The following is a 24,353-nucleotide window of genomic DNA, read 5'->3' as shown; positions in this document are numbered from 1 at the left end:
GAAAAATCTGTAGCTGACTCTGTATGTCTCATGTTTTCTTATTCTTGTCAAGGATTGTAGTGGTTTGGGAAATATTGGCTTGCCAATCTAAGAGCTCCATTAAGCCGCTGGATGGTCTGTGTAGGTCTGTTGCCAGTATGTTGGAATTTGTAGTGAGAATTTGTTCCAAGGGTTTATTACCCCAAGAGATCATAAATACAAAAAAAAATTAATATAGTGGAACAATGAAAAAGGCTTTTGTCGTTTCTCCATGGCTGAGACACGAGAGAATCTGATGAGTAAACAGGGGTAAGGGCAAGTTAAAATTATTTGTATGCTATAACTACTGAGAGAGAGAGAATACCTTAGGATGGTTCAAAAGGGGTATTAACTGTGAGTAAGGAGGTGAAATTAACAGAATAAAATGTGGATTCAGTACCAGAGCAGATCTCCTGACAGTGATCTCTATTAGATTATGGCAAAGTATCTCAAGGGAAGTGATGTAAATTGGATCTCTTGTGCTATTTAAAACTGGGCTGGAAATAATCCTGTAAATATTGTAGGAAGCAACAATGTACTGGCTGTGGAGATGGTCCAGATGACCAGATGGGTGTTTTCCATCTTTAATTTCTATGAATCTGTCATAACTTCAGTACTGAAGAAAGCTACTGGTCTACACCTTTTATTGAGAGATGAGAAGTATGCACGTAAAAAGATATTTAGACAGAAAACTATTAGTTCTGGGGAGGCGGCCTACCACCTTCACTTCTGTAAGCTATGAGTTACTATGGCTGCCATAATAAGAAACATAGAGACTTGGATTGAAACTGCAAGTGCCTGAGAAAAAAATTAAGAACTTGCAAATGGCCAAACTAGATTTGCTTTTTTGAATATGAAATAATTATGTGATATTTTCCTCTCAAAACACATAGAACTCCCACTGATGTTCAAGAGGACTCCAGGTATGCCTGCAGGGGGATATATCTCCAACAGAGGATCTCATTTTAGTATGCAGCGCAGAACACTAAGTAGAACAGAAGGATGCTACAAGATTATCTGAGTAACAAACGAACAGCAAAGGTACAAACACAACAATTTGAGCAAAGACATGTCTAAGCACTGCTGAATGAACATTTCTGGGTGTCCTCAAGATGGAAAAAAGAGAAGAAAATTAGAAGTTGTATAGCAATTAAGAATATGATTGTAGACAGGCTACCTGGGCCTCCTTACTGTACATAGAAATGCAGGACTGGAAGGGACCTCAAGAAGTCATCAAGTCCAGCCCCCTGTGCTGTGGCAAGTACAAGTAAACCCTGACTATCCCTGACAGGTGTTTTTCCAACCTGCTTTGAAAAACCTCCAAAGATGGGGAATCCATGACCTCTTTTGGAAGCCTGTTCCAGCTTACCTACCCTTAAAGTTGGAAAGCTTTGCCTAATAACTAATCTAAATCTCCTTTGCTGCATATTAAGCCCATTACTTCTTGTCCTACCTCCAGTGGATATTGAGAACAGTTGAGTATAGTTCTTTTTATAGCTGCCCTTAACATATTTAAAGATTGTTATCAGGTTCCCCCTCAAGAACTTCTTTTCTCAAGACTAAACACGCCCAGTTTTTGTTTCAATCCACAATGCTCTATGTTTCTACATAACTCATTTTGTATTTTTGGAAAGGTTATCAGACCTTAATATAGTTAAGCAAATAGGAAGTCTAACTTTGGTTCTGAAAGTGTTATACATTTAAATACCACTGAGGTTTTGTTTTCCTTAAAAAACAAAACAAAAAACAAAAACAACCCCTACATACCACACACAGTTTGGTCTGACATGGTTAATTGCATTTATGTCCCTATCAGATGTCTCAACAACAAGAGTGGTACCTCTTCAAAAACATTAACATATACAAACATCCAACACAGAAGAACAGGAGGGAGGAGAGTGGAGAGGAGAGGAGAAATAATGGCTTCTTTGATAACTATACGCAAAAGTTTTTTCCATCTAAATGGTCAAGTGAAACAATGCACAACTATGATTGACTTGTCTTCCTTCAGAACTCTCAAGTGTTGGTTTACGTAAGCTCTGGATAACATGCTAATCCCCAACTGGGCTTTGGTTACTCTGACCATTTAACTAGATCACCATATCAAAGAAGAGAAGGTTATTTACCTTATGCAGTAATTGAAGTTCCTCAAAATGGTTGTCCCTGTGGGTGCTCCACTATGTGTGTCCATGAACCCTGTGCCTGTAATTGGAGATTTGTGGTAGCAGTGCCTGGTTGGGCCGCACATCCACCGTCCCCATCTTCTGCCACTTCAGGTAGTTACACAGCACTGTGCGACCAACCGTCCCTTGGTTCCTTCTCTACCGCAAAGTATCAATTGTAGAAAATTCTGAAGTAGAGGAGAGGGAGGGCGGGCAGTGGAGCACCCACAAGGACAACCATCTCGAAGAACCTCAGTTACTACATAAGGTGAGTAACCTTTTCCTCTTGAAGAGGAGTCCCTGTGGATGCTCCACTTTAGGTAACTGTAGAGCAGTGCCCCTCAGTGGAAGGAAGGGACTTTGGAGTTGCAGTCATGGTGGATGATAAAACTGTAAATCCGAATAGAGCATCTGATCATGGACAAATGCTGCTCTATGGCATAGTGTTTTGTGAATGTATGGGCCGACGCTCAAGTTGCTGCTTTGCAGATGTCCATAATAGGGATGTTGTTACGGAAGGCTATTGACACTGACAGCACTCTAGTAGAATGTGAGTGGGTGTTTATAACTGTTGCTGTTGATAGCAGAAATATGAATCCGGATATCCATCTGGATAGTCTATGTTTAGATATGGCCTCCCCTTTTGAGCGTTCTGTGTTAGAGAAAAATAATTTTGATGACTTTCTAAATTTTTTTGTTTTTTCAATGTAGAAGATTAGTGCTCTGTGAACAGCTAAGGTGTGGAATGCTGCTTCTTGTTTGTCTGCATGTGATTTTGGAAAGAACGCAGGTAAGTGAATGGCTTGATTTAAATGGAATGAGGGGGCAACCTTAGGTAGGAACTCGAGGTGTAGTTTTAAAATGACTTTGTCTTTGAAGAACATTGTCTATGGCGGGTGTGCCATGAGAGCCCCTAGTTCCCCCACATGTCTAGCGGACATGATGATGATGAGGAAGGCCACCTTCACTGACAGATGAAGTAGAGAACATGTCGCTAGTGGTTCAAATGGGGTTCCAATAAGTCCCTGCATGACTAAATTGAGGTCCCATGTAGGAACTGGAGCCTGTATTTCGTGGTAAGTATTACAGATGCCCTTAAGGAAGTGTTTGGTTGTTGGGTGAGCAAATATGGAATAACCCTCCACCTTATCATGGAAAGCCATGATGGCTGCAAGGTGTACTCCGATCGAGCTTGTGGAAAGTCCCATTTTTTAAAAGTTCTAATATGTAGCCAATACCCTTGGTAAAGGAGAAGATGTTGGCATGATTTGTTTATTCTGGCACCATGTATTGAACCATCTCCATTTATGAGTATGTGTTTCTTGTAGTTGGTCTATGGCAGTTTAGTAAGATGTCTCTTACTTTCTCTGAACAAGTTATTTGGTTTTTTTGGAATAGCCAAATCTTGAGGTGAAGTTCTGCCAGGTTGGGGTGATGGACCAGTCCCACATCTTGGGAGAGGAGATGAGGTGGTGGAGGAAGCATGTGAAGAGGGTAAACAGCCATTTTGAATGGGTATGGAACCATGTTTTTCTGGGCCATGTAGGGGCTATGAAGATGACTTCTTGTTGCCTGCTCTAATCTTGCGTATGACCCAGGATAGGAGAGGAGTCGGGGAAAGGCATATATTAGTGGTGCATCCCATTTGATGAGAAGGGTGATGCCTATGGAGCAGGCTCCCAGACCCACTCTGGAGCAAAATTGTAGGCACTTGGTGTTCTGTGCTGTTGTGAATAGGTCTATGACTGGAAACCCCCAATGTTTGAATATATTGTGTAGAACTATGAGATTCATCTCCCACTCATGATTCTGGGAAAGTTTTCTACTTAGTGCATCTGCTGTGGTATTTTGACATTCCGGAAGATAGGATGCTGAGATGTCTGTGTTTTGATTGATGCACCAGTCCCAGAGTAGCATGGCTTCAGTGCATAGGGAGTGCAATCGTGCTCCCTCTCCCCTTGCTGGTTTATACAAAACATGCAAGCCACTTTGTCTGTGAGAATCTTTATAACATTGTCCTTGATAAGGGATAGGAAATGAATGCAAGCATAGTGGACTTAGCTCCAGTAAGTTTATATGTAGGTTGGATTCTGGTGAGGACCATCAGCTTTGGACTATGTGGTTGAGCAAATGTGCTCCCCAACCTATTAAGGAGGCATCTGTATGACTGTCATTGTTGGAGGTTTTTGTACAAAAGGGACTCCTGCACAAATATTGTTTGATTGCATCCATTATTTTAGAGAGTCCTTTATTTTGTTTGGCATTGTGAGGCGTTTATTTAGACTGTCTGTGTGATAGGTACACTGTCCGGAGCCAGGCTTGCAGACATCTCATGTGTAATCTGGCATGTTTGACAACAAATGTCATTGCTAACATGTGCCCCAGTAGTTGTAGGCATGTCTTGGCTGACGTTTGTAGGCTGTCCCTTACTGTTGATATTAGGTTGATAAGGGCGGTGAAGCACTGATGAGGTAGAAAGGCTATAGCTTTTGGGCAGTTGAGGTAGGCCTGATGAATTCTAGTTTTTGAAAGGGTATGAGTGTTATTTTTATATGTTTATTTGTAGCCCTAAGTTTGTGAAGAGGATTATCGTGCTCTGGGTGGCATCTATCGCCTCCTGTTGTATTGGTGCTTTGATTAGACAATTGTCCAGATATGGAAATATCATGATTCCATGTTTGCGGAGGAGCACTGCCCCCATTGCTAAAAGCTTGGAAAATGCCCTTGGGGCAGTCAATAGTCCGAAAGGTAAGTACCTTGTATTGGAAGTGGTGTTTTCCTAGGATGAACCTTAGGAATCTCCTGTGTGAAGGGTGTATTATGTGAAGGGTGGAAATATGCACCATGGAGGTCAAGGGCCAAGAGCCAGTCCTCTCTTTCTCTTCCTCTAGTGTCACCATTTTGAAGCATTGGGTCTTCATGAATTTGTTGAGTTTTCGTAAATTGAGGATGGGCCTCCATCCGCCTGTCTTTTTCTGCATTAGAAAATAATATGAGTAGAACCCCTTCCCTCTGTGCTGTTGGTACAAGTTCTACTGTGCCTAGATGTATGAGGTGTTCTACCTCCTGTTACAGCAGGTGTTCGTGAGAGGGGTTCCTGAAGAGAGATGGGGAGGGAGAGTGGGTGGGTGGGATGGAGATAAAAATAATAGAGTAGCCAGTCTCGATTATTTCTAATACCCATCTGTCTGAGGTGATGGTCTGCCAGATTCGGTGAAATCGAGATAAGTGATCTCCTGATGGGTGGGAAACAGTATCTGTTTCCAACACTTGAATTTGTGGGTGTCTTGTGCCCTTTATCACTACCTTCAGAATTGCGGTCTTGAGGTGGATTGTTGGGATGTAAAGGCTGGGACTGGATCTGTCGTCTAGTCTGTCTTTGACCTTGTCTACACTTACCTCCGAGATTTGGCGGCAGTCGACGGGAGTTATGCACGCTACGCAAAAAACTTGCGTAACGCCCGTCGACTTCTCAGCTTTTCTTCTGCCCGCTGTCTTCACTGCACTGCGCCAACGGGAACCATGTTCCCGTCAACGCAGCGCTACGCCACTTGTGAAGGTGGTCTTAGTACATTGATTTCTGGATCGACTGAGCAGGTCTTCACTGACTGCTCAGTTGATCCAGAGAAATCGATCTGACGGTGGCAACTTTGCCGCCGTCGGTGCAGCTGTAACCTTTGTTTACAACACTGGTCATATTGCCTCTGTGGTTGTGTGTAAGGCATCGACCAGGATCTCTGAGTATAATACCTGCCTTGTTTTTCTTATTTGCAGGTGTATAGATGACAAGGGGTTTTAATGTTGCTCTTGAGTCTGTAAGGGTATGAAGAGACTTGTCTGACTTGGCTGTGAATAGTTTTGGGCCTTCAAAGGAGAGGTCCTCGACTGCTGACTGCACTTCTCTTGGGAAGCCAGAGAGATGGAGCCATGATGCATGACACATGACTACAGCTGTTGCGATGGAGTATGCTGCTGTGTCTGTGGAGTCGAGGGAGGCCTGTAGTACTGTCCTGGCAATGAGATAGCCTTCTGAGAGATTAGCCTTGAATTGTTCCTTCTTTTCCTCGGGTAAACAGTCAATAAATTCTGTCATTTTTGAAAACACCGTGTGAGTGTATTTTGCCATTAGGCCTTTGTAGTTTGTGATCCTAAATTATCAGGTCACAGGTAAATAGGCCTTGCAGCCAAAGAGGTCTAGCCTCTTCCAGTTTCTGTCATATGGGGTGGTTCTGGAGCGGTGTTGTCTTCCCCTTTCGTTTACTGCATCCACCACCAGGGAATTTGGTGTGGGCTGTGAAAATAGAAACTCCATTCCCTGAGATGGTATGTAATATTTCTTATTGGCTCTTTTACATGATGGAGGTGTTGTTGCCAGGGTTTCCCAGATGTTTCTGCCAGGCTCCACGATAGCATCATAAATTAGTAATGCAATTTTAGGATGAGGTCAATGTCTGAAGTATATCCATCAATTTATGCTGGGACTCAGCTACTTCTTCTAATGAGATGTCCAGGGTCTCTGCTACTCTTTTTAAGAGTTCCTGTAACTGTTTGAAGTTGTCCCTTGTGGTGGGAAGTGGGGGCATGATTGTTTCATCCGGTGATGAGGATGATAAGTTGGCTGGTGGTAAGACTTCTTGATATGAGGTTTCCTCAATCACCTCTTTCTGGGATTCTCAAGGTCCTGGTATGGATGGTGATGGAGACCGTCATGCTTTTGATCTTGGTGGGCTAGGTAGCTTGTGATATTGTGCTCTGTATGCAGCCCACTGGTCCCAGTAGAGCATCTGTGGTGGAAAAGCATGGGTGGTGGCGCCCATGGGTGTCCATACCAGCTATGTGCTTCCAAGCCTGCATGGTATCCCCTTTGGTGAAATGGCCCTGGTCTGGTAGATGAATGTGCAGCAGAAGAGTGGCATGGTGAATATATCTCCCCTTCATCCTTGTGCTCAGCCCCACTTGACAAGGGAGGGGCAGTCCTGAGCTGAGTGGCCACTTGGCTCAGTACCGAGTGGACTGGAGTGCCGTCAATACTGAGGAGTGGGAATTCCAGTGTAGATGATAGCATGAGTTCTTTGTGCCGCAGAAATTGTGGCAGTACCGGGAATGGCAGTACTGATGCAGGTGTTGTTGGCGGTACCGATATCTGTGTGGCAACTGTTGGTGCCGTGGGTCTTGTGCTATGCATTGTGGATGCCGAAGATGGCGCCATTGACTGCAGTGGTGTTGAGCTGCTCGGTGCCGAGTGTCTCTTCAGCTCAGAAGTTAGTGAGGCAGAAGGTTTTGTTTTCCATTTTGTGTCTCTATCAGAGCTAGCCCACTTAGGGTCTTTCGCTTTCGAGGTACCCACTGTACTGGATGGTCCTGGTTCATCCCAGTCTAACATTCCTGGTGCTGTCGGGACCAATGGGGTATCAGTAGTTGGGGAGCACTGTTTCTTAGCTGATTCCTGCGAAGATGAATTTGGAGCCCGGTTTTTTGTAGCCTTCTTGGGAGAGAGCTCTTTGTATGAGCTTTCACAGAGGGACCTCTATGGATGTGGGGAAAGCAGTGGATGTGATATACCTTGACTTCAGAAAACCTTTTGATACGATCTCCCACAGTATTCTTATCAGCAAGTTAAAGAAGTATGGGTTGGATGAATGGACAATAAGGTGGATAGAAAGGTGGCTGGATCATCGGGCTCAATGGGTAGTGATCAACAGCTCGATATCTAGTTGGCAGTCAGTAACAAGTGGAGTGCCCCAGGGATCAGTGCTGGGGCCAGTTTTGTTCAACATCTTAATTAATGATCTGGAGGATGGGGTGGATTGCACCCTCAGCAAGTCTGCAGATGACACTAAAATGGGGCGGGGGGGGGGGAGTGGTAGATACACTGGAGGGTAGGGATCAGATACAGAGTGACCTAGACAAATTAGAGGATTGGGCCAAAAGAAATCTGATGAGGTCCAAAAAGGCAAGTGCAGAGTCCTGCACTTAGGAAGGAAGAATCCCATGCACTGCTACAGCTGGGGACCGACTGGCTGGGCAGCAATTCTGCAGAAAAGGACCTGGGGGTTACAGTGGACAAGAAGCTGGATATGAATCAAGTGTGCCCTTATTGCCAAGAAGGCTAATGACATATTGGACTGGATTAGTAGAACCATTGCCAGCAGGTGGAGGGAAGTGATTATACCCCTCTATTCGGCACTGATGAGGCCACATTTGGAATACTGTGTCCAGTTTTGGGCCACACACTATAGAAAGGATGTGGACAAATTGGAAAAATCCAGCAAAGGGCAAAAAAGTGATTAGGGGACTAGAGCACATGACTTACGAAGAGAGGCTGAGGGAACAAGGCTTGTTTAGTCTGCAGAAGAGAAGAATGAGGGGGGGATTTAATAGCAACCTTTAACTACCTGAAACAGGGCTCCAGAGAGGATGGAATTAGGCTGTTTTCAGTGGTAGTAGATGTTAGAAGTAGGAGCAATGGTCTCAAGTTGAGTGGGGGAGGTCTAGGTTGGATATTAGGAAAAACGTTTTCACTAGGAGGTTGGTGAAGCACTGGAGTGGGTTACCTGGGGAGGTGGTGGAATCTCCATCCTTAGAGGTTTTTAACAAAGCCTTGACAAAGTCCTGGCTGGGATGAATTGATTGGGGTTGGTCCTGCTTTGAGCAGGGGATTGGACTAGATGATCTCCTGAGGTCCCTTCCAACCCTAATCATCTATAATTCTATGACCTCCGTCAGAGGCTGTCAATGGCGATCGTTAGCTGAAGGGGTCCACGACTCGGGATCCAAATCTCGCCATAGAGATTTTTCCATCGTAAGTAATTTTAGTTGAGATCTTTTGCCTTCCTGGCTCTGGCTTTGAGATTAAGACAGTGCAAGCACTTTTGAGGTATATGTTTCTCGCCAAGACAGCGGATAAACTGTGCATGTCCTTCAGAGGCTGGCATTGATAAGACTATCAATAGGCACCATTTGAATCCTGGTAAGTCAGGCATGCCGTATGGGGGAGGAGGGCATAGACAATTAACTATTCTACAGGGTAAGTGTGGAATTGAAACTTAATTTTCTAATAAGAAAAAATAATGTTTTCTATTTGTATCAAATAGGTAAGTAGTAAGGATAGGTATAACAAATTAAGTAATTGCTAAATTTAACTACTAACTATAATTATCCTATGCTAAATTGTAGTAAGAGGAGCTGCTCAGTGCTCCAATTCAAGCCAAAGGCAGCAGAGAAGGACCTGAGGAATGGTTGGTTGCAAAGCGCTATGTATCTGCCTGAGACGGCACAAGATGAGGACGGTGCATGTGCGGTCCAACCAAGCCTTGCTACCACAAATCTCTGATTACAGGCAGAGAGTGCATTGACATCTAAAGTGGAGCACCCATATGGACACTCCTCAAAGAAGAACTACTAATATTTTACTTATAATGACTTATCTTTTTCTTCTTCTACCTTGATTTTAACTATCCAAATAATTCTGATCAGCTCTAAGACAACAGACTTCATCTGAATCGTTTTATTGCATTTCTGGTTTCTGTAATGCTGGCAGGTCTACTACACTCACATTTGTATGAGAGAACTGGAAATGTAACAAAGGGTTTGAAAAGAACATCCACAAATTAGGCTGCTTTGATTTGTTAATCTCTACCTCTGTGAAAATGATGCCTTTAGAGAATATGGACCTAACTACAGGGATCTGAATTGAATGAAACAAACTACATTGCTTGGAAAACGTCCAGAGTTCCAGAGCCTAACTTTTTTTTTGATATGCATTGAGTGGCCGTATTCAAAAAAACAAAGCTTTGCCCAAATATGGACAATAAAATTACACTGTCAAAACATTGTCAAACTAACCAGGTTTCCTTAAAAAGACAATGTTTATCCATTTTTACTTTGACACAAAAAAGTCAGATTACTCAGCTGCTACGAGATAAAATGGAAAAAACAGTAAGAAACAACAACAACAAAAATAGTGTAATTAGTGTAAATCCCCCCAAATTGACAAATGTATAGAAATGTTTGGATACAAACTGTTTTCACATAAGTTAAACATTACAAGGGGCCAAAAAAAAAAAAAAATTAAAATAAGTAACACCCAGTAAAATTTCTTTCCATTAACAGTTTAAATTCAGGCTTGTATTTTCCCCTCTGTTCTAGAATGAGATAGGAACCATTATAAATACAGTATGACAGTTTGATGACAGCATTATTAGGGAGTTCACTTCAATGATACTTCTTACATGTTAACTCCAAGTGCTTGAGCTTTAGGAATTGTTTCTCTCTTTTTGCACATGAATTGCACTTAGTTTGTTTCACTCTGCCACATGTAAAGCAGCCCACGGTAGTCAATATTGAAGAAGAAATTATACAAATCCTCCCAGACTCCATAGCCACTCTTTGGAAGAGTGAGGTAAGCACCTGATTCCTTTAATCATTCTCCGAAAGCCACAAGTCACACCCAAGACTATTATTTTTTGATGCTTAAACAGTTGCAGTTGTGAAGACTTCTTTCGTTCTTACAGAAGAATACGGCTTTCTAAACCCTGAACGTAAGGAAACATCCAGGGCATAATCTAGCTCAAACCTAGACAGTTGTGAGAGCTCACCAAGAGAGTCTGGGTTTTCTGGAGCAACACGTTAATGAAAATGCATTAGCTGTCCTACCCCACAATTGCCTCTGCAGTGACACTAGAGCTGGGTACTCACCACTGGATGATCTCAGTAATTTGGGCCTCCCAGTGTGCCACAGACTCCTTTTTATCTGCCAAGTCTCGCATTTCTTCTTCCAGCTGTCGGTGGTTCATACTTAGCCTCTCAAACATGGTGGTGAGCTGAAACAGGATTTTAAAATCATGTTTAATCTATAAATGGTTATGACTTAATTCTCTTGCTGACCTGATCATGGAGCTTTGCTTCCCTGTGCCCCACCCCTGGCTACCTGCTTTAAAAATCTACATTCCCTATCAGAATAAACTGCATGTGACAACAAAGGCTGAAACATTTTCTTTTCATGTCCAAACTTACACACCATGAGAATTACAATCTTGTGACATTTCTGACAAATCTTAAGGCTTGATATTGCACAGTACAGGTGTGGAGCGTTGCATGTTGAAGCACAAAACTAAAAGTGTTGAGCAAGACAGGGAGTGCCAAAGAACATGATTCTGTGTTACAGCTTTGCTATGCAGCCACAAAGTTATTCTTGCTCAGTAGCAGGAGTGAGGCATATGAGGGGAATGTACCACTGTGTCTCCTCAGACACTTCCATTCTCTGCTCACACTAATGCCTTTTTTACCTTGCACATTTATGGATAGAGAATGGGATTCATATTAAAACTTACTGTAACTCTCTAAGGCAGCGGTTTCCAAATGTTGTCCCTGCATGGCCCCATTTTCAGATGTGTTGTTTCCCACTATCCCAGACAGCATGGAAGTTGCAGTTTAAAAATGGTGTCCTCCCTGCAATGTGAACTCACATGCACTGTAGATGCAAGGTCATGCTGCAAGGAGGATGCCATTTCGCTTTACAAAACAGTGTTCTCTGGACTGCATAATCTCATACACATACGGTATGTGCAAAGTCATGCTGCATGGAGGGCGCCATTTTGTAGATCAAAATAGCATTCTCCATGCGACGTGACCTCGTGCATATAGTGCGTGTGAGGTCATGCTGTGTGGAGGAGGCCATCTTGTAAAATGGCATCCTCTGCATGGATTGCTGTGACCCCATCTGCTGATGAAGTGACCCCACTTGGGGTCACGACCCACACTTTGGGAACTGTTGCTCTAAGGGCTTTTCTACACAGAGCCTTTGCCAGTTCTTCTGCCAACATAGCTACACCACCTTTCTGAATGGCTTTAGCTATACTGATCCAAACACAAACACTCGTCTGTTATCATAGTTGCATCTACACCGGGGATTTTGCCGGTATAGCTAATGAAGCTAGGACGTGTGATTTTTTCACACTCCAAGCTATCATAGCTATGCTGCCAGAACAGTCTGGTATAGACCAAACCTAAATAGAGGAATATAATGGCTAACCTTCCTTGCAGCCACAGAGATTTCATGCACATGTGCATGCCTGCAACATCAAGGTCATAATTGGCTTATGTTAATATCGGGGACCAAACACAAGTTAGACTAGATAATTATTCAGATAGGTTAAACTTGGACCAGAAACAATGGAGGCTTGAACATAAATCTCTACTTGATCTATCATACAATACCTGTATTTCTTTTAATAATGAATTATAATAGCAAATTGGAATGATGCAAAAATGAATCTATTTTGCTCTTTTTCCCCAACATGAATATTGAATTGTGTATTTATCAGTTAAACGGGTCTTCTCTATGGCCAACATCTTTAATTATATTTAAATGGGAGTCCCCTGGGCACTTTTTCCAGGACCTAATTATTTGTGATTATGAATGTTAATCGGTCTATATAAAAATTTAATGTGTCATTTAGCAAGATATAATGAAAATCTTTAACATAATAAGGGAAAGTACAAAAGCTTCATGGCCTCTAATCTTATAGTAGTTGAAGCTACATCTATATAAATGTCTACAATGATATGGAAATATTCTTAGTTTGCACAGTATGGTAATTTAAAAATGTATTCCATTATTTTTTAAAATACACTTAAAAGTAGTTTAAAAAATTAATTGAACTTCTTGCTTTAGGTAACTTTTGCCAACCAGCAAGAACTGGAACAACCCAGTGAAAAGAGAACATTAAAGAGATAATCTAGCTTAATTATATTTTGCACAATTATCCTTTCATTGTAATTGCATCCTTCACTCATCACATGGTAACACTAATGAAGCTGCCTTATAATTTGTAGCTATTTAAGATCTCAAAGTAACACTTGTATCCAATGAAGTGGGTTTCTGCCCACGAAAGCTTATGCCCAAATAAATTTGGTAGTCTTTAAGGTGCCAAAGGACTCTTGCTGTTTTGCTAAAAACAGTCTAACACGGATACCCCTCTGGAACTCAAAATAATACTTGATGTTGCAAGGCAGAAATGATCAAGTCACTTCATAGTAATCAACATGCAAGTACATACATGTAAAGTAATCGCATTATTGGGCAATTACCTGGTTATTTGGGTCATACAAACAAATCATTATTGTTTTAATTTGTCTTAAGGAATTGTCAAGAGTTTCTGTGAAAAAGCCATAAAATCAACATAATTTAGTTTTAAAAAAAAATATGCTTGAGATCAGATAAGACTCAATTCCCTTCTCATACCAAATGGGAGACACTCTTCTCTGCAGGATCAGTTTAACTTCTGATATATCCTGTACTGGAAATTACAAGTTGGATTCAGTTACCTAAAATGGGAAGTCTTATCCATTTCTACTATGACCCTGTATTGTTGTCTTCATACAGGGCACTTGATGCTTGTAAAACTCTGTAGCCTCAGCTCAGCAACACTCACCTTATCAAGCTCATTTGAGAGCTTTTTATTTTCCTCTGTTAGCAGAATCTTCTCCCGTTCATACTTCTGTTTGAACTCTGTTTCAAACTCCTCTCTTTCACTTTGGCTAAGGTATAAGATAAAATACAATAAAAAGTTTCATATACTGCAAACAATCCACTATATTATTTCATTAAACCAATACTATAATATGTGAGTATGTAAAGGCTCTAAAAACTGATGTGTACAGCAGCTGAAAGTAAAAATATTAAACAGGTAATCCTCTAACCCCCTAAAATGTGAACAACAATATTATCTGCTTAGTCTTAGGACAGCGAGTCAGTGTGCTTAGTGTTTATCATTAGATAAAATTAACCTTCCTTCACTGCAGGACTGATAGAGTCTTAGTAAAGTAACATTTCTTAGTCTACTTATAAGAACTTTATTCTTTCGGTAGATCTTTCAAATGATCAGTAGTTATAATTTTGCAGAATAAAACAGGAAAGTATTATGATTCCAAGGCATCCCCACAAATACAAAAACACTCAAAGTTAAAGGTAAGATCTTCATATACACATTACTTTGTTAAAATAACATTATAATTTTCATGTATCTCTGCACTTTCTTATCCCAGGCAGGATTAAAGGCAGAACTGCCAGAGATGAAATCTGGACCTAATAGCAAGCCATATGTGGAACTGTCATTGGCTGGCAGGATTAAACCAGTGATGAGAAAAGCTTCTGCTTACAATATTCTCAGGCTAATTTAGCAGACCCAAAAGGCCACTCGTTTGGACTGCCAACCCATTGACGATTCACCCATCAGTATCAATAAAAAGAGGATGGATCAATTGACCAGTTGGGAGACATCATAACTGAACTGGAGATGTCAATATCAGCAGATTCTCAGGTCTGTTCAGATTGCTCATTCTGTGGAAAGCCTAAGGTTAGCTCCTGTCCCCAGTCATTGCCTACTCAGGTAGATTTTTTTCACCAGAGAGGGAACACATTTAATATAATGCCAAAATAATCAATATTATTGTAACTGAAGATAATCCTGTGAATTTGCAAGAAAATGATTCTCAATTCTCTCAGTCCATGGGATCAGAAGAAGGATAATACAATGCAGCAAAGCTACACTGCCCCCCATCCCCCCACACACTATCATCACCATATCAAAACCAGCCTATTTGGTCCAATATACTTGCAAAATTTCAGAAAGACCACTTTATAACATTTTACTTTCACTAATGGCAGGTAAGCAGGATGTAATTTACCAGTGGGCTAATTAAGCTGTGCCACACATACAACATATGCAAAAGTACTAGTTCAATAAATACCTTTGTTCATCTATTCAAATGCTTCATAGGCACTAACTAAAAAGCCAGATAAAATAAACATAAAAAACTCTGTCCTGAAGTGTGTGAATTTAACTGCAAACAGGTCAGTGTTTCAGAATAAGTGATGGAGAAATTATATACTGGATTTACTTTGTCTCTGAGAAAGAATTTAGCAAAGAGTTATAACAGTTCTGCAAGAACATTCTTAAAATGTGAGAGGCCACTGGCAGCTATGCTGAGCCCATTTAAGAGTATTTCTGGTTTGAATTTCCTATTCTTAATTTGAAATTCATTTAATGTTTCAACCAGACTTTGAAATATAGTACACCATATTAGGTTCATCTCTGAAATAATTTGTTGCTAGGCATCCTTTGAAACACAACACTTCATTCTACCAATGCAACATATTAATCATTACTGTTTAAACTCCATTTCTGAAATCCACCACCAATCCTCTCTTAGACTAAGAGATTCCATGCATATGATGAGCAGACTGGAAAATAGCCAGAAAAAGATTAAAGCATTAGCTGTAAGGGGAATAGATAAATGGTCTCACTGTCATGTATAAGGAGCAGATTCAACGTTAACGTCTCAGACAGTAGATCAAGCCTTTTTAAAAAAAAAGGTTTGGCTAACTATTTTTGTTTAGCTTTGTGTGTTTATTGTTATGATTTATTTTGTTTTGGTTGCATTGAATTTTGTCCAATATTTGCTCTGTAAAGCCTTGATCATCACAGCCACTGTGTTGATAGGCTCTTAAGATTTATGTCAACTTCTGTTTGTGGAGGAGGAGGAAAAGGGACAGGATACACAATTGACATGTTTTTAGTATTTGTAACTGAAATTTTTGATGGTGATAGTCCCTATGCCAGTAAATCAGACTGATCAGGGATGATCAAGGGAAGCAAAGGGAGGAGATAAAGTTTAATGGGGGAAAATGTAGGCTCAGAAATAAGAGGTAAATGGAAAGATCCACTTACTGCCCTCAAGTATCTCTTGACAAGCCTCGAGTACCTATCTCAGAAAAGTGATGAAGTCCATTAGCATGCACCTTGGGCAAGGAAGACGATCAAAAGGCCATTTGTTTTCTGAAGCCTGGAATCTTTCTCTCTCATCAACCTTTTATTTTCCTCTAAACCTTAGCTGTCTATCTGCTCACAAATTATAGAAAGCATACACTAGATTACTAGTAGTGTATACTATTTGATTGTGTTTTATTCTCAAAATAATTGTGAATGAGCCACAATAAACCACTCATTCAGGATTCACTCATAAATCAGTGAGCTACTTCAGATCCAAGTCATGTCATCTTTTTTTCCACTTACTAAGGCCCCAGCCATGCATTACGATCTACTAGAGCAAACCTTTGTATCTACGTGGAGTCCTAGTGAATGCAATGGGGCTCTGCACATACCTGTTCTAAAAGGGCCTGGTGCAAGGTCAGGCCTTTATAAAGAACCTTTTATATTCTTGAGGGCTGATCCTGTAAGATGCTGAGCCCTTCCTGAGATGTGCTGTGTGTCTTTGACTAGGGCTGGATCTAGGGGCATGTGACCCAGGCAACTCAGGATGCTGTTTTTGTTGTTATCGACAAAAGGGAAAAGTAGAATGTTTAAAGTAAAATGTTTCAGGTATTCCATATGTGGATTCATTTTTCACTAACCTCCTAGAATGTTCTGGACCTTTGTAGAATCTCGTGGAACCCTCCAGATTTTTGGAGAACTACATTTTCCTCAAACAGAATGTTGTCAGTCATGCCCTTGCAGGTTTATAAGGGGCAAGGTGTCACCAGTGAGATATAAGAACATATAGCTGCAGCTTGGGAAAGTGAAGTACTACACCTTAATAATGGACTGAACTCCCGACTTAATCAGAGTGAAAAGAAGTCATTTACAGTAAGATTGCTGATGATGGGGATGTAACGTAAAGGAACACTTTATCTGTTTCCAGTCTGTGGATGACTCTACAGGAAAAGGCCTACCAGAACTATTTATAAACATTTTGAATGAGAATAATATAAAGCTTCAGGGCTGCCAGGCCAAGGCTACAACAATGGCGCAAACATGAAGGGAAGAAACACTGGCATCCAGGCAAGTATCCTTGCACTGAATCCAAGAACTTTCTTCATGCCTGGTGGCTGCCTTTCCCTCAACCTGGTTGTGTCATATGCAGCGTCATCTTTTTTAGATTCAGCATCTCTCTTCGGAGTACTGCAAAAGATATACTTCCTGTTTTCAGCATCAACTATCATGTGGAAGATACTCACAGTCAATGTTACAAATCTAACTGTGAAGCTGCTAAGTGAGCTTCCACCAGTGAGGTACCAATTAACTGAGGTTTATGATGCCCTGATGGAACTGGCACAGTCGAGTAAAGCTGAGGTCGGAATCTGACATGATGTGCAAAGCCTGGCAAACTAGAACACTGAATTAAAATTTCTGGTCTCAACTGTGGTTTGACATGATATCAGTCGATGCACATGGCAATCACTACTACTTTGGTGGAAAGCTGCCTTGATTTCCTGGTGGCCTACGGAGACAACAGATTTGAAGATGCCATCACTGCTGCCAGAGAAATGATGGAAAACTTAGGAGTTGAACCTGTCTTCAAGGAAACTTGTGTTGATCGGAAAAAGAGACAGTTTGGTTACAAGGGCAGAGATGAGGTGATGGGAAAGTCGGAAGAAAAATCCAAGAGAGTTTTTTTGCTCACTCGTTGACACTGTTTAAGTGTCCATCAAAGAAAGGCTTGGACAAATGAAGCGCCACGAAAAGACCTGGGGTCTTTTGCATGACCGTAGTAAGCTGCCGGCAGAGAGGAAAACACTCTTGAACAATTGTACAGACCTTCACCGGACACTGACACAAGGGGAACGTTCAGACATCAATGATTAAGACCTCTGTATCAAATTGGACAACATCTCTCACATTTTGCCACAAAGGGAGCACACTCCACTCCAAGCTCTCCAATTCATTTATGATGCAGAGCTGAAAGACCCTTTTCCTAGTGTGTGGATAGCTTTGAGGATTCTACTCACATTGCTGGTTACAGCTGTGAGTAGGGAGTGCAGCTTTTTGAAGCTCAGGCTCATTAAAACATATCTTCAGTTGATAATGGCTGATGAGAGACTGACATCACTTGCTATTTTATTGCTTGAAAAGGTCATTGGCCAGTCTTTGGATCTCTCTGACACTGTGTTTCAGTTTGCGAGGGCGAAGGTAAGAAAAGCAACCTCTTGAGCTAAAGGACTAAGGTTAACATTCTAACGCTGTCACCTATTGTAACACTATTTAATATGGTCCACCCAATGTTGGTGCACAGTTCAGTTTCTTGATGTTAGTACATTTCAGTTATTCTTAAAATTAAAAAGTTTCTATAAGCTTAGAGAAAACAAATGTTTTTATTTGCTTAAATATGGCATGAATAAATACAGATTTTCAGATCCCAGTGTGCAAATTTATTGTCTTATCTGACAGGGATAAATCATGCATGCAAATCATGCATCAAAGTCATGAAATAGTCTACAAATGCAATTAAAAAAAAGGTATTCAAAAGTTTAATAAATGGGGGGTGCTGAAGACTTGCCTCGCCTAGGGCACCATTTGGTCTTGAGTCAGCCCTGTCTTTTACTCCCACTGAAGGGTCAAGGCCTTTACTTTTGGATAGTTGATACATTTTTGTTTGTGATCTTCATGATCTTTCCTATATTATAAACATTATATAAACACACACACGGTATCATTATATATAATAAATATATTATATATACTGTCCCATTCATGCTAGATTCAATTCATGTTCACTTTTTCTTTACAGAGACCTAAAAGATCCTGTTGAAACTAGATTTAGAAACAGCAAACATGAAATATAGTGACTTTATGAAACTGTTCAGCTATTCTATTAGAACTGGAAATTTGATCACCTTTTGACTTTTGCAGTTGCACAACTTTGGGTTGTAATCTGATAAGTTCTCATAAACTATGCACAGTCAAGGTTGGTCAGTATTTGGATGAGAGAGCTCCAAGAAAAACTTGGTACTATAGGAAGTAATGTTGGCAATTTATTATACAACACTCTCCCCCCTGAGACAGTACTGAACCAACATGCCAATAAGGTGCTAAAGGGTCACTATAATATTCAGGTGATATCCATTACCCTAACTATTTTGAATCACTAAAGATGTGGTAGTCTTTTTTGCATTTGTAGGGTTTCTGATACTACTATTTTGGCAAACCTTTACCTGTGATAGTGATAACATGCTACTTGTGGAAGCTTCCCCTACGGTTTCAACTGGATGTTATTCTTCACTTCCTGTCCTAAAACAAAGCTATAATGTACCACCACAGAATGTGCTGCTGCACATCTGTCCCAAAGATGGCTCTATTCCAGTAATAGTTGAAGTGATTCCTTTGCACATGACTCCCTGACTGCATGAAACAACGCATTAGAGAAAAACTGCTCCCTCACATGTGCCCCCACCCATTTACAAGGCTTTTTTAAAAGCCATTTTCACTGCATCCCACCTTTTACTCTCAGCAGCAGACATATGAAGGTAGGGGAAGTATCCAGTTTTTATTAGAGTTGGAGGGTATCCTTGGGAACAACAAGGCTAGTTTCTGTGAATCCAAGCTGCCTACACTTTCCTGAAATATAGTAGTAATCTCTGATATCCTAAAATTCATTTGACACCTTCTCCCACACACTCCATCCATTTACACATCACAATGTGTTAAAGCTGGAAACAAGAGCTACTATTGCTCAGGGCAACAGAAATCCTTTAACTTTGCCATGGGGGGAGAAAAGGAAGGTTACTTACCTCATAGTAACTTGAGTTCTTTGAGATGTGTGGTCCCATAAGTATTCACTGTGATTGGGTGCACATACACTCCATGCACCTGAGACTGGAAGATTCTTCGCTAGCAGTGTCTGTTGGTCCATGCTTGTGTACTGTGCCTTCTTGTGCTCTGAACCCAAGGCAAAAGGGGTGGCACTGACTGACCACCTCTCTAGTTCCTACTCTACTGCAAATCAGCTAGGAAGGATCAAAAGGGGAAGGAAGGCAGGTAGTTCAATACATATTGGGACCACACATCTCAAAGAACTTGACTTACTATAAGGTAAATAACCTTCTTTTCTTCTTTGAGCACTGGTCCCTATGTGTATTTTACTGTGGGTGACTCATAAACAGTACTCACTGAGGGGAGGGAGTGAGAAACCATGCTGCACCACAGACTGCAGGACTGCTGTGCTGAAGGATGTATCTGTTGAAGAAGCCTGGACCACTGTGTAATGTCTGGTAAAGGTATGCAGTTAGCTACATGTCACCGCTCTACAGGTTTCTCTGAGAGATAGCTACTGGAGAGAAGCCATGAAGGTAGTATGTGCTCTAGTTGAATGGGCCCTTGTGCTCTGATGAGAGGTTTCCATTTGCTTATAAAATAGCAGAATGAAGCCCAAAATCCATTTCAAGAGTCTTTTATCCACTCAGCAATAAAGATGAATAATCTTAGGGATTCTTAAAGGGTTTTGTCTTTACAGCTAGAAAGCCAGGGCCCTATGTACACCCAAAGAATGGAGTTTCCTGTCCTTCTGGTGACATGAGGTTTTGGGTTGAATACCAGTAGATGCATGGTGGAGTTCAGAAGGAACCTTTGGGATGATCTTGGAGTGCAACTTCAGGGACTTTATCCTTATGAATCACCACATAGGGAGAGTCTGCCATAAGTGATGCAAGCTTACCACTCTCCAGCTGGAGATGATTGCCATCAGGAAGGCCACTTTCATGGGTAGATGGAGAAGGGAGCAGGAGGGCAAAGCCTTGAATGGTGGATTCATAAGAGCTGACAGCAATTGGTTTAGGTCCCAATTAGGAGTTGGTGCTGAAACCAGAGGAAAAGTTCCTCTAAAAGACCTCATGGATATAGGGTGAGTGATTACCAAGAAGTTGTCTTCTGGAGGATGGAAAGTGTTAATTGCTGCCACATGTACAGAAAATAAGCTAGTGGATGGACTAATGGATACATTAGATGACTTCAGAAGGAGATATGCCAAGATGGTAGTTATCGCAGAGTCTAGTAAAAGTACGTGGCGATGATGGCACCAGATTGAGAACCTCTTCCATTTGGCAGCCTAACATTTTCTTGTAGAAGCCTTTTGGTGTTAGTGAGAATGGATTTGATTTCTGATCACAAGCTCTCTATGCTCACTGCCCATCCAAATACCAGGTTGTGAGGTGGAGAGATGTTGGGTTGGGAAGACTGGTTTTACCTTCATCTTCAATCAGAAGGTTCAGGAATGGTTGGAAGCTGATACATGGGTGCATGGACATCTGGCGGTTGCTGGTGAACCAAAACCATCTTGGCTACCAATGTGCCACTAGGATCATTGTTGATTTGTCCTGTTTGATCTTGTTCAGGGCCCAAGGTAAAAGGGGAATAGTGGGAAAAATACATTAGTGGTTTTGACCACTGTACTAGGAATGCATCCCCTCCGGTATTGTGCACTTGAGCAGTACAAGAAGCAGTAGGTTGGACACTTCTTGTTTACCTGGTGTGACATGATGTACCCCATGTACACCTTTATGGTGTGATTTGTGTATCATTCATGTTCACCCTTATATTCACAGTTCACATGATCACAGTATAACTGCGTATTGTCTAATGCACAGTATGTCATGGAAGGTGTTTTTGGAATGCTCATGACATACTGAACATTATTGATATGGTAGTATGTTTCCTGCAATATCACATATGTATAGATATGAAACTCTGCTATGTAATATACTCAAAGGCGTGCCTTACATGGTTTGACTAGATCCAGGCAATCACAAAGCAAAGGGAGGGTTCGCGCCTTGCAGAGACATGAATACAGGAACAGTGGACTGGCCTGAGCACCTGATAAGGTGATGCTCATTTGACTCAAGTAGAGGAAATCATGCCCATTTCCGGACATGGCCAATCACCGAAGCCCAGGGGGTGATGAGGAAACATGTTAAAAGCAGAGGTGTCTTTGTCTCTGGGGCTCTCCCTTGGAAGCCATCTACAAAGCAACAAGAAGTGACAGACTGCCCATGGCAGGGGGGAACTTAGGAGGGGGCCTTGAAAGATTGCAGCCAGCCTGTATGGTAAGATAACATCAGAGACTGTAAAGCTACTGAAATATTAAGTTTAGTTTAGAATGTGATTTGTCTTTTAATTAATTGTGATCAAAGCTTTATTCATACTTTTCTGGCTTATAATCACTTAAAATCTTGCTGTAATCAATACATTTATTTGTTTGTTTGTTTTATCTAAAGCAGCGCATGTGGGTAGAGTGTGTGCAGAGACTTCACGTAGAGTGACAGAGCTGGTGTATATCAATTTCTTTGATAAATTGATGGACTAATGTAATGAGCTTGCAGGGTGCAGTGTACAGCACTGGACCCTGTAAGACAGCAGTTCCCAGGGATACATCTGGGACTGGGGGTGTTTGCTGAGGGTCAATCCTATGAGCGGCTGGCCAGAAGCACTCCTTCATTAGGTCAGGGACAGATTACTCGCAGAAGGCTGAATGTGGGCCAACCTAGGAGTTGGTGGTCCACACAGCAAAGCAGAGTAAGTTGGGGCCCAGGAGTGAAGGATCGGGATGACACAGCTACACACCAGTCCAGATTGCACGGAGGAACATCACACCTGGGATGCAAAGAGGTCCCATGACAGGGAGCCCCACTGCTAGAAGAAGTTCTATACCACCAAGCTGTGACACTCCCATTCATGGTCCCTGTAGAAGTGTCTGTTGAGGCTGTCTGCTAAGCTGTTCATTACTCCAGGAAGGTGCACCCATGAAAGGGTGATCTGGTGTTGGATGCACCAATTCCAGAGTTTGACTGCCACTACACAAAGAGGGGTGGACCTTGCTGCCCTCTGCATGTTTATATAGAACCTGTGGTCATGTTGTCCGACATGACCAGAACATGTTGGGAACATATGAAAAGCAGAAACCTTATTCAAGCAGAAACTCCTTCAAGTTTGAGTAGATTGATGTGTAGCTGGGATTCTTTTTGGGCCCAAGAAATTTGAGATTTAATTATCCAGATGTGCTTCCTAATGTCTGTAGTTAGCTTCTTGTGCATTGAGGAGGAATGCAGGGAACTCCCACACAGGCAGCTTCCTTGTTTTCCTACCAGACAAATGAAGACAGATTGCTCTTTGGTGATTGAGATCAGTTTGTCTAAGGTATCTCTGTTCAGAGCATAGACCATGTGTAACCACATCTAAAGCCAATGAAGATGGAGCCTTACAAAGGGTGTTACTTATGGCAGGTGGCCATGTGACCTAAAAGGATGAGATAGGGAACAAGCTGCCAGTCGGAGCTGGGCAATGAGGTTCCTCATAATGAGGAACCTGCCCTGAGGTAAGTGGGCTTTGGCTGAAGTTGAGTCCAAAGTCACTGCAATAAATTCTGTAATCTGTGTGGAGATTACAGTGGATTTTTCTAGGTTTACTTTAAGATCTAAGGATTGTAAGAGATGGAAGAGGGAGAATAGTTGATGGACTTCCTGAGATGACTGTCTGGTGGCCAGCCAGTTGTCGAGGTAAGGAAACATGGGCTGCCCTGGAGATGCAGATGTGCTGCTACCACAGAGAGCATCTTCTTGAAAACTCTCTGGGCTGTTGAGAGACTAAAAAGAAGGGTTCCAGGCCAATCATAAAGTGCAAACACTTCCTGTGAGCTAGATGAATGTCCAAATAAAAGCAGGCATCAAACTGAGAACTGCAAACTCTGTCTTTGTCAAGGGAGGGGATTATATTGGCTAGGGTAGTCTCCTGAATCTTGAACGGTATATGAAGAACCTCAGTTGTCTGATACCCAGCATGGATCTCCATCTGCCCTTCTTTTTGGGAACAAGGAAGTATCTCTAATAGAAACCTTCCCTTGTGTTCAGGAGGCATGAACTCTATGGTTTCTAGCTGAAGAAGGTAGTCTATCTCCTGTCTGACAAACCTCTCATGAGAGAGGTCCCTGAAGAGGGATGGGGAGAAGATTTCATGTAGTGATGGAAAGGAATTCTTTTGTGTAGCAGTGGAGATGACCTCGGGGACCTATATGTCTGGTGTGATATGTTGCTACATTGGGAAGAAGAGGAAGAGGCAGCCACCGAAGGAAATAGGGGTATCTGGTGATGTGGAGATTGGCTGGAGCTCTGGAAGCTCGTCAAAATGACTTCTTGCCAGTGGGTTTCTGCTGAGTAGGAAAAATGTCAGATGTGCTGTCTGCTGCTGTCTGGTGTTCGCTGGTGGTTTGAAAGTCTGTTGATGGATAAGGAACTGTGGAGCAGGATGTTGACTGTAAGGAAGTGGATTAGAGAACTTCCTCCAAGGTGCTGGGGTATAAATCCACAGGAGAAAAGGGTTACCTGGGAACGTTTAAGAGAATGTAACA

General features: G+C 41.7%; 1 protein-coding gene across 8 annotated transcripts in view; it reads right to left on the bottom strand.

The window, feature by feature from the left end:
* Positions 1–24,353, bottom strand: part of CDC42BPA (CDC42 binding protein kinase alpha) — a 333,741-nt gene that overhangs the window by 76,497 nt on the left and 232,891 nt on the right. For all 8 annotated transcript variants that reach the window (XM_067564840.1, XM_067564839.1, XM_067564837.1 and 5 more), the window contains 2 exons: positions 13,616–13,721; positions 10,878–11,002 (listed from right to left, as the gene is read on the bottom strand). In XM_067564840.1, coding sequence (XP_067420941.1) covers positions 10,878–11,002; positions 13,616–13,721 — 231 coding nt within the window. The remainder of the gene's footprint in view (positions 1–10,877; positions 11,003–13,615; positions 13,722–24,353) is intronic.

This window comes from Emydura macquarii, unplaced genomic scaffold, assembly GCF_026122565.2.
Source record: "Emydura macquarii macquarii isolate MOO-44397 ecotype Brisbane River unplaced genomic scaffold, CSIRO-AGI_Emac_v2 contig_2676, whole genome shotgun sequence".
Classification (NCBI taxonomy): Eukaryota; Metazoa; Chordata; order Testudines; family Chelidae; genus Emydura; species Emydura macquarii.
The sequence above is the reverse complement of the archived record's forward strand: the minus strand, read 5'-3'. Positions and strand labels throughout refer to the sequence as shown.